The sequence below is a fragment of the Rhodamnia argentea genome, chromosome 8 (assembly GCF_020921035.1).
Source record: "Rhodamnia argentea isolate NSW1041297 chromosome 8, ASM2092103v1, whole genome shotgun sequence".
NCBI lineage: Eukaryota > Viridiplantae > Streptophyta > Magnoliopsida > Myrtales > Myrtaceae > Rhodamnia > Rhodamnia argentea.
Window position 1 is genome coordinate 9,939,511 of NC_063157.1, and position 10,361 is coordinate 9,949,871.

Genomic DNA, 10,361 nt, shown 5'->3' on the forward strand with positions numbered 1-10,361 from the left:
TATAGACCAATTGATGGACTAGTTTAAGGAAAAAAAGGATTCTACCATGCACTGCTTGCTTCGAAATCGAAAGAAAAAGTGATCATATTCCTCACTGCTCACGAAATATAGGATTCGAGACCGAGAGCGAGGCGGAGACCGGAATGAAGCACGGATTGGACGATGATACCAATCGGGACTAAAGGATTACTGTATCGTATAAGGTATACCGTTGACCGACCCGGCGATGCCCTAACAATACTCTTGAAGACCGCTAAAAATAGTAATAACACATACTAAACCCGTTTTAGACTTGGTGTGCTTACATCTCGAGTAAATCAGATACGAAGTTCAAGTAAATCCGTTTGATGTTTGAAATGGTTCGTGACTCCCGACATTTATTGATTCATAACACAATTACCAACTGTTTAAAAAAAAAAAAAAACTGAGTGACTTCCACCGTTGCGCACCAAAATTTAGATCCTTGAATTTCGATTTTCACTTCATTAGATACGACTTTGACTTAAACTTTGATTTATTATTCATCGATGGACATTAAATGGATGCCTTAGTCGTTCTCTTTGAAGAACAATTAATTGGTCAGCTCAGGAAGCTATGCGGCGTGACGTGGATACGAGGGAGGACCGCACCATGCTTTCCTAGGGTATGCGAGAATCAATCCCATCCATAATTTTGAGGGATATTGTAAGTATATTAAAAATTTGAAAATTTGCCATGAAAATAAAATCGACTTAAATCCTAAAATTTATCGAAAAATACAATCGAGTACAAAAACTTTCAAAAAGTGCAATCAAGTTCTAAAATTTGTCGAATTGATAAAACCAAGTCTCTTTTTGTTGGTTGCCATTTTCGAAAATTTTGCGACTCGATTATACTTTCGTGATAAGTTTTAGGATTCAATTATTAAAAATTTTAGGACTCGATTGCAGTATCGTGATAAGTTTTAGGACTTCATTATAATTTTTTTCAAATTTTAAGAACTCTTTCAATATATTTATCCCTCTGAGCTCTGATCAAAATATAAATATAAACATATATATATCTCAATTTATAAATAGTAAAAAAGAAATAAACAAGAAAAAAAGGGAAATTCTTAATTTTTCTATTTGGTTTGTCGGCCAAGAAAAGTTGTCCCCTTTATGGCCCGTCGACTGTAGCGTGAATTCAACAAACACCCGGTCTGAAAAACCTACGGAAGACCACACTTCTCTTCTCCACAGTCAGTCAAACCACTCTCTCTCTCTTCTTTTGGTCGGAAAAGCGCCGTTCGAGGGCGGAGATGGACCAGGTCAACGGCTTCGTCGGAGGATTAGGGGGAGAGGCGGGGGCAGAGAGGAGGCCGAAGACGAAGATCGTCTGCACCCTCGGCCCCGCGTCCAGGTCCGTGCCCATGGTCGAGAAGCTCCTGCGGGCCGGCATGAACGTCGCTCGCTTCAACTTCTCCCACGGCTCCCACGAGTACCACCAGGAGACGCTCGACAACCTCCGCCAGGCCATGGACAACACCGGTATCCTCTGCGCCGTCATGCTCGATACCAAGGTAACGCTTGGATCTCGGGCTTTTCGCGTTTTTGTGTTGGATTTGGTTCCTGATTTGCGACTGCGGGAGGCTGTTCTTGGGACGGTAACCCAGCGGTTTGCAGATGATTTATCGACTTGATATGCATATGGGTTTGGATTGGACGGGTTGAGGATTTGCTGGATTATGCATGTGATTCGGTGTGTTGATTGATTGTGTTGCGTTTTGTGCTGCTGCTTGTCATGTTCAGGCAGCAACTCCAATCCTCCTTTGTGTGATAGTTCTGTGATTTCGCTGGCGAAGATCCAAGTTAAAAAATTTGGTTTGACTTGTATATGTACAGTTACAGTGGGAAAATCTAGACGAAGACTGTTGTATTGATGGCCCCATGATCTTCGAGAGTAGGTTTGCATTATGAGCTGCTCTGCAAGTTGATAGTTATTTTTTCTACTTTTTCTTGTGTACAGTTTTTCAACTTAGTACCTTGTGCCTTGAGGTGATAGTCGCAATGGTTGAAGATAGGAAAGTCCTTCTCTTTGTTTCTGTTTTAACAAAGTGTTCCTTTTAAAGGTGGGAAATCCTTGAATTGCACTAGTAAAATTCTTTGGAAAGAATTTAATTAGGAGCCATTCCAGGTGAAAATCTCTTCACTGCAATATTTGATGCTCTGACATTTACATTATACACTTTTGTGTTGTAATAAATTCAATTTCAAGTCCACTTATTCTTTTATTAGGTAAATGAAGCAAGCAATCTCTCCACAAACCACAGTAGTGCTTGTTTTTTCTGCTCTTGTGGCTTATTTGAGAAGTTTCCTAATGATTCATCTGACGTGTGTGGTGTCCACACACTCAGAATAAATGATTTTTTTTTTTTTTGGGAGAGTGAGAGAACGATCTCCCTTTTTGTTAATGTTGCTGACATAGAGCTTACTTGGTGTCAGACAAGTATCATATGTGAGCCAAACAAAATGTCATGCGAATGGGCAAAAAGCTTTTTCTCACTCAAAGTACAAGTGACCTAGATGTTATTTAGCCAACAAACCCACAGTTCGACTTTTGGAAGTTCTGCAAAACTTGCTTACTTTCAGAAGCTTTAGAAGAAATTGCTAATTGTAAGAACGGAATTTACTTGGTGTAACAGTTGAATGACACAGGATTAACATCTGTGAACTTCTCATTGTCCACAGTAAGTAAAACTGAACTTTGATGTTTGAAAATAGGAAAATGCATCTTGCTGGGATTCATAGATGCGCTTTCTTCAGGATGCAACTTCTTGTATGAAATACAGTCTTGTTGAAATCTCCTTTTAGCTGGAAATTTATGTCGACCTCAGTAAACCAATCTCACTTGTAGCATCTATTTATGCCCAATTAGAAGCCCAAGATACATTTTGCTTTCGGTAAACTATTCGTTTCGATGTGTTCCATTGTCTCTTGCTTAAAGCTTCACAAACAATCCCATTGTCAAGATTATCCATAATCCTCCTTTCTGTCGATTTCTGTTGACGTGAGATGTTGGCGTGTTTATCTCTCCCATTAGGATTTTCTTTGCGTATGCTAATGTCACCACTATCGTCTAAATGCATAACTCTCTGTTAAGACAAACATGAATGAAATTCTGATTGCTAACGTTCAATGCTGTAGGGGCCAGAGATTCGAACTGGATTTCTGAAGGATGGCAAGCCCATACAATTGAAGCAGGGTCATGAGATCATGATATCTACTGACTATAGTATGAAGGGGGATGAGAATATGATTTGCATGAGCTACAAAAAGTTGGCTGAGGATCTAAAGCCCGGAAGTGTCATTCTTTGCGCTGATGGGACAATCTCATTTACTGTATTGTCCTGTGACAAAGAACAGGGTTTAGTTCATTGTCGCTGTGAGAACTCTGCAGTTCTCGGTGAGAGAAAGAATGTGAATCTTCCTGGTGTTATCGTGGACCTTCCAACATTGACCGAGAAAGACAAAGAAGATATCTTGCAATGGGGTGTTCCCAATAACATTGACATGATTGCTCTTTCCTTCGTTAGGAAAGGTTCAGACCTTGTGGAGGTACGGAAGTTGCTTGGAAAGCACTCGAAGAGCATTCTTCTTATGTCAAAGGTATGATGAATCTGTGCCTTAATCTGGATCAATGACTTCTGTTGTCAATGCTGCTGCTAACATGCATTTATCCTGAAGCAATTTATAAAGTTGTTTTCTCCTATCTAAACCGACAAGTGACAGCTAGGAAAATAGGTACTTATTTGGGCTAGTATGAATGCTGTATTAAGTGATTCAAATTTTAAATGACGAATACATGGATAGGAAAATGCATTTCTGAAGATTTGAATTTTTTCAAATGTATAAGTACAGCAGTATTAGATCTTCTTTGGGTTTGGGGTATCCTAGCAGCCAATGAGTTGCAATTTATAAGATTAGTCAAGGTTTCCATTCTGAACATTGGTTGGTCCCTTTTTGTGAATGACATTTGGTAGGTCGAGAATCAAGAAGGTGTTGCAAATTTCGATGACATTCTTGCAAATTCTGATGCATTTATGGTGGCTCGTGGTGACCTTGGCATGGAAATCCCAATTGAGAAGATATTCCTTGCGCAAAAAGTGATGATCTACAAGTGCAACATTCAAGGTAAGCCGGTGGTCACAGCCACACAGATGCTTGAATCCATGATAAAATCACCCCGGCCGACGAGAGCGGAAGCTACTGATGTTGCTAATGCCGTCCTTGATGGCAGCGACTGTGTGATGCTAAGTGGTGAAACGGCTGCAGGAGCTTATCCAGATCTTGCAGTTCGCACTATGGCAAAAATTTGCTTAGAAGCAGAGAGCACTATTAACTATGGAGATGTTTTTAAACGGATAATGGAACACTCACCAGTTCCCATGAGCCCATTGGAGAGCCTGGCTTCTTCTGCTGTTAGAACTGCCAACTCTGCTAGAGCAGCTCTTATACTGGTTCTTACTAGAGGAGGAAGTACTGCAAAACTGGTGGCTAAGTACAGGCCAGGCATGCCCATATTGTCAGTTGTTGTCCCTGAGATCATCACAACAGATTCATTCGACTGGTTGTGCAGTGACGAGGCTCCAGCAAGGCATAGCCTTATATTCAGGGGGTTGGTGCCTGTTTTATGTGCAGGATCTTCCAGGGCTTCTTCTGCAGAAACTACAGAAGAAGCCATTGAGTTTGCACTTCAGCTCGCCAAGGCTAAAGGACTGTGCAAGAATGGAGATTCCGTGGTGGCTCTGCATCGTGTTGGAAATGCTTCAGTGATCAAGATCTTGACTGTGAAATAGTGGGTGGCACGGCAATGTTCAATTTTGCATTTTCTTGCGATTTTTGAGAAAGGATCTTTACTCTGGAATATCTAGAGATAGTAGTCGATACTGCTTTGTGTGATTCCTTATTGGAGTATCATAATCTCAAAATGTTATGGTGAAACACAAGATGCTCAGACTTGTGAATGAATTATTTTTGGAGACTTTCTGCTATATTTCAGATGGGGTCCATCTGTTTGATGAAGAACATGGGATCCTATTGTTTGTCAACTGTTCTCTTTTTATTGTAGTAGGATTCCACTAGCGTCAGTTTACTTTGGTTCTTGTGTTACTGTTTCTTATGCTTTATTATGCTGTGATATAATATGGTTATGCCTATAGTATTTGCGGTGTCAGGGGAGTGTAGTATAGTGTTCCTAGCCGTGTATGCTGCAGGCCATGGCGAATTATGTAATTTTAATGAAACAAAGTCTTCGCATTAGTAGTAGATTGATTCCTTTGGAGTGAAGATAAATTTTGTTAAATTGATATGGTGGTTTTAGATTGAATCAAAAAGTTAAAATGATGAGGGAAACTTGAAATGTGAACCGCAAGATCTCCTTTATAGCCTGCGTGTGTAAAGAGAGAAAATATGTGGAGCTTTTACTACTGATCCACCGTCTTGAAACAGAAGAAAAGGAACGATATCTGGCTCTTTAATTGTTCAAACCGTAGGAAACTTTGCCACTTCAATTGTTCAAACCGTAGGAAACTTTGCCACAAAGCTCGGCATCGGTCTTAGACCTCAAGTTTGTCCATGCGATCTTCATTGTCACCCGGAATTGAATATATCTCACCTTGAACTTTGCAATGGTCGACCCATCAAGCAGATCTAGAGAGGGACCAGCAATCAACGACGCGGTTCGTGGTGTGCATCGATGTCTCAGTCAAGACCGGGCGTAGGCGAACTCCTTCCCAAATAATTTAGAAAGCAATCAACGACGCATGATGTGTTTGCGTTTGGTGATAAAGCCTCAAAGTCCACATCAATTTTGATACTCTCCAATGAAGAAACGACGATGAGGCAGTTGAGATTGTCAACTTCTGACTGTCATCCACGACAAGCCTAAAAAAGAGAAAAACGACTCGTGGATCTCATTAAGATTCGACGCCTTCTCTTCTGTGAATTACATGGGAAAGAGTCAGATACCACATGGGGAGCAGTTTCTGAAACCGTTCCGTCTTAGTTCTGGTTTTTGGTCCACCTCATATGATGTTGGCTCCACTCCTCCCAGCTCAAACCAATTCAGACAAGCATAACATCCAAAACCCCCATGAACACTGTAAAGGATTCCCCGCGAAAGCCGGCCGGGGATTGCGATGCGATGGTCGAGTAAGGAGAACCAAAAGTGTCGAGAATCGGCTGAAACTGCATTAACCTTGCCTTAAAGTGACCAGAGCTAGAATCTGTGTTTCATGATGGACGTACCCAATTTAATGCAAGCGTACTACTGCGCTTCGCATGAGCAGGCTCTGACACAAAGTGTACTACGAATGTTCATTTTCTAGAATAGATACAATCATGCTAGCTGACACCTTTTCAAGTCCCGGCTTAACGAAAAAACCCACTAAAGAGCTCTTCTGCATCTTATTAAAACTTTTGACACAAGATTACTTTGGCTTGGCTTTAGGCCAAACAAGAGTACTCCAATGGTTACAACTGAAGTCGAGCCTCGACGTACTCATTACAGACTCTTTACCTAGTCCGGGTGGAAACTTGGAACATAACTCCTTCAGACCTTGGGGAGCTGACAATCAAAAACCTATCTTTACTAATGCCTTCATAAGCAGAAGGTCCGGCTCATACAAGCAGGAACTCTGGCCAAATTCCCTGTCAATACAACGTTCACACTTCACAACCGAGAGTGTGCTTCGATCTAGGAAGTAAGACAAGCTTCGGAACAGTTGCAATCAAAAGAGACACATTGAGGTGAAAAGATCCTGCTTCTGCACAAACCTTGCAACAGAGATCAGAAATTGACCCACCTTAAATGTGTTGCATGCATCCTGTTATTCCTGCCATGCTCTCCTCTTTTACCTTCTATTACAACATTCAAATCTTGTCTGCAACAGAGATTTAGAAATTGACCCACCTTAGATGCATTACGGGCATCCCGTTATACCTACTATGCTCACTGCCTTCGCCTTCTGTAAGATCAAGGTACATTAACCTGTTTTTTAACCTCCATCTCCGTCACGGGGTCTCCTCTTCTTCATTGGAGCACTGAAGGGTGAAAGCTGGCATCCCCACATATCAGAACCACTTCAATGAGCTTTTCTCGTCTTATGATCAGTGGCCTGTACCAAGTTCTCCCCGAACTTCCCCTACATAGTTTCAGTTTCTACTTTCTATCATTGGAGAGGTTAACAGGGACCCCCTCCCTCGAAGCATCATAAATTTGAAAATGAAAAAAGGTAACAGATTGACAGCAATGCCAATCACAGTCGCAGTAGCTGTTTTATCATCACACGAGGATGTGCAAATCCTTCTCGTTTCTGTTTTAAGAAGCACAAGAGAAAACTACAGATCTCCAACAAATGGGAAAAAAATAGCAATATCTTCTTGGAAAATCCGACATAAGCAAGTACAACACTATGTACAGACGAAATGCAAGACTGCCCCAACAAGAAGCCAAGGAAGATACACCAGAACTAGTAAGAATTGTTCACAATTCTCACCGGTTTAAAATGAAGCATCTTCACGTTCGTTCGATGATGAACCTGATGGTGACGAGGTAGAATTTCCTCCCCCAGAATGTGATCCAGAGTTGGAAGAAAACAAACCACTGAAAGGCCATAGGAATGAAAACCTCCTGCCATTTTCATTTCTCTGGTTCCCTTCTCCTTCTTCACCGCTACCTTGAGCGCTCTCACTCTCACTCTCCCTCTCACCTGTGTCATTTCCGTTCCTTGACACATCAGCATCAGTCTTTGATTCATCAATAGGCAACTGAAACCGGCAAACCGGGCAAGAACTATGGAGCTCAAGCCAAGGCAAGATACAGCCAGTATGAAACCTATGCTTACATGGCATCTCTTTAGCTTCCGCTCCAATCTGGAGATCATCCAAGCATACTGAACACTGCACATTCTCCGTCATCTTCACAGTTGGCATAGCTTCAATGGCCTCCTTTCTGGCGGGTGGTGTACCATGTCCATTGGGATCGTTTTCCGCCAAATGTTGCAACAGCAAATCCAAACCGGGGCCGACGAAATAATCACCCAGCGAGCCAATTAGATTTGAGTTCTGGCTTGAATAATCCGATGAACCCTGAAGGACTATAGTTTGATTAAATGGATTTATCAAAATGACACGCTCTCTTTCCCTATGCCCGTCCCTATCTCCATCTCTGTCTCTAGCAGTACCTGCATTTTCTGATTCAGATGCAATCCCAGCTCTAGCGTCTCGCAACAATCGCAAGATAGTGGCTGAGCTTCTCCTCCTCCTACGAATTATGGATTCAATTTCCCGATCCAACTCAGTGTCACCGCCGTGACGTGACTCACCCTCGTCGGTATCATCATCTTCATCTTCAAACCCCAAGCGTCTGAACCTACGTCTTCGACGGGTATTGCCCATCATGCCAAGCAAAATCGGCGCCCAAAGAGAGAGGGCACGGTCTGACCCAAAGTCACCATCAGAGTCCTGTGTATCCCTCGCGGTGGAGCTCATCTCTTCAATGAAACCGCTTTCACAGTACGGGCACTTGATCTCTTCTTCCAGAATGGGATTCACCATTCGGGAGCACATGTGGCACCAATATCTTGCTGCCATCGCTTCCTCCATCTTGTCTCCCTCTTCCCCCTTCAATTCTGTCTTGCCCAAAGCAGTAAAATTAACAACCATCATAAGTAGACTAGTCAATTTGCAACCCAAGTCTCCGACCCCAAAAACGAAAAAATATGCAACCCAAGTCTACACTCTATAGGAGAGACTCCACGTTTTCCAAAATCACAACAGATCTTGCTTATTAACAATGATTTTGTGACATCCAAACATCAAAATGTCCTCTAAACATGCACAAACAAGGGAAAAAAAGCTCCAAGCTCCGATAGTTCTGAAATCATCCAGCTACCCAATCAATTACCTTCCGAACTCCAATTGGGTCCATCTTCAACTTTAAAGCTCGAAGGAAATGGGAAAAATCACGAAGTTCACAAGTACAGTAGGGGGTAAAAAATCATCCTTCAACTGGAGAGAAGGTTAATCTCAAACACGTTCTTCAACAAAAGATGAAGGACCAAAGTCAACGTTTTGCTCTCAATCTACTTGTCACCCCCAAAAGAAAAAGCTCTTTCTTTCAGTTTCAAAAAGCAAGATGCATATCACATGAAGCTCGCCAAAGTTCAGACACACAATCAGAGGAAGGATCCCAAACGACATTAACCCAGCTTCAACCTAAGCTCCCCAATCCCCGCATCACATCGAAAATGGAGAAAGAATTGACAAATCACACAAAGCGGGCTTTGCTCTGGAAAAACAACTGCGCTTCATAATGGGGAACAATAATAAATCCCAGAAAAGAACACAGAAACACAAGGATCTGGAAAAAGAGAATCACAAGCACGGAGTCGCCGCACAACTTAGACGCAGACCAACGCGTGAACAAGAAGGGCCGATGCCATGAACGAGTCAAAAGAGGAGAAGCAGAGCGCAGACCCACATGTTCGTATAGCTCAGAGACAGGCGCCGATCAACATTGAGACGAACCCAGATGAGAGAAAGATCAAACACACGCTCGAGGAAAGATCGGGGGGAAGAGGAGGAGAAAGATACCGACCCAACAAAAACAGCTGCAGCCTCGGACTCGTTGCCGATGTTGTCGTTTTTCTTGCTCGACAGGAATTCCAGAGGCAAAAGGGGCGAGAGAGAGAGAAGGCGAGGAGAGAGAGAGAGAGAAGGAAAGCGGAGGTGGAAGAAAAGGAAAAGGAGAGACAGGGAGGTATGCAATGGTTGAAGATTCTTTGCAAAAGGACTATCTAACCGCGTCTCTCTCTCTCTCTCTCTCTCTCTCTCTCTCCTTTCACATGCCTGTCCTTTTCTCCTTTTTATTATTATTTTTTTCAACCCTTGTTTCGTTTTCTTGCCTTCAATTTTCCCGTTTCCAAAAAATTTAGAAATTACGGCGAGCAAATTAAAGGTCCAGAGACAATATTATACATTGAAATAAAATGTATATATCGCATCACACATTAAATTAAAGTTTAAGGATTACATTGAATAAATTAAAAGTTAATATACACATTACACATTTAACTGAAGCGTGAGGACTATATTGAAAAAAATTGAAAGTTTGGAGATCATACTACACATAAAGTTAAAATTTAGAGACCAATTATGCCATCGTAACCCTTTTTAAATCAAGCCATTTCAATTTGTCTAACATAAGTGGTTATTGGGCAGGCTTGGGTCAAACCGAACATTACGATTGAGCCTAAACTTTTATCCGAGCCGACTCGGATTTTTTATATATGATCTTCGATTGGGTTAGACTTTCTCATAAAATATCCGTATAAGTGCATT

The 10,361-nt window shown here is 41.9% G+C and overlaps 2 protein-coding genes and 1 long non-coding RNA gene across 3 annotated transcripts; 2 read left to right on the forward strand and 1 right to left on the reverse strand.

The window, feature by feature from the left end:
* The first annotated feature begins 1,233 nt into the window (after positions 1–1,233).
* On the forward strand, positions 1,234–5,112 carry LOC115736658 (pyruvate kinase, cytosolic isozyme-like). Its single transcript, XM_030668463.2, has 3 exons — positions 1,234–1,540; positions 3,165–3,626; positions 4,001–5,112. The coding sequence occupies exons 1-3, from the start codon at positions 1,280–1,282 to the stop codon at positions 4,814–4,816; spliced, it is 1,539 nt and encodes a 512-aa protein (XP_030524323.1). The 5' UTR covers positions 1,234–1,279; the 3' UTR covers positions 4,817–5,112.
* Positions 5,113–7,264: 2,152 nt separating this feature from the next.
* Positions 7,265–9,786, reverse strand: LOC115736664 (E3 ubiquitin-protein ligase SIRP1-like). Its single transcript, XM_030668479.2, has 2 exons — positions 9,619–9,786; positions 7,265–8,650 (listed from the first exon to the last, which is right to left on the reverse strand). Exon 2 carries the CDS (start codon positions 8,622–8,624, stop codon positions 7,521–7,523), a length of 1,104 nt encoding a protein of 367 aa, XP_030524339.2. The 5' UTR covers positions 8,625–8,650; positions 9,619–9,786; the 3' UTR covers positions 7,265–7,520.
* LOC115736665 lies at positions 8,535–9,560 on the forward strand. The gene is made up of 2 exons (XR_004014916.1): positions 8,535–8,652; positions 9,394–9,560. It is a non-coding gene; the product is annotated as an uncharacterized LOC115736665 (long non-coding RNA).
* Positions 9,787–10,361: the final 575 nt, after the last annotated feature.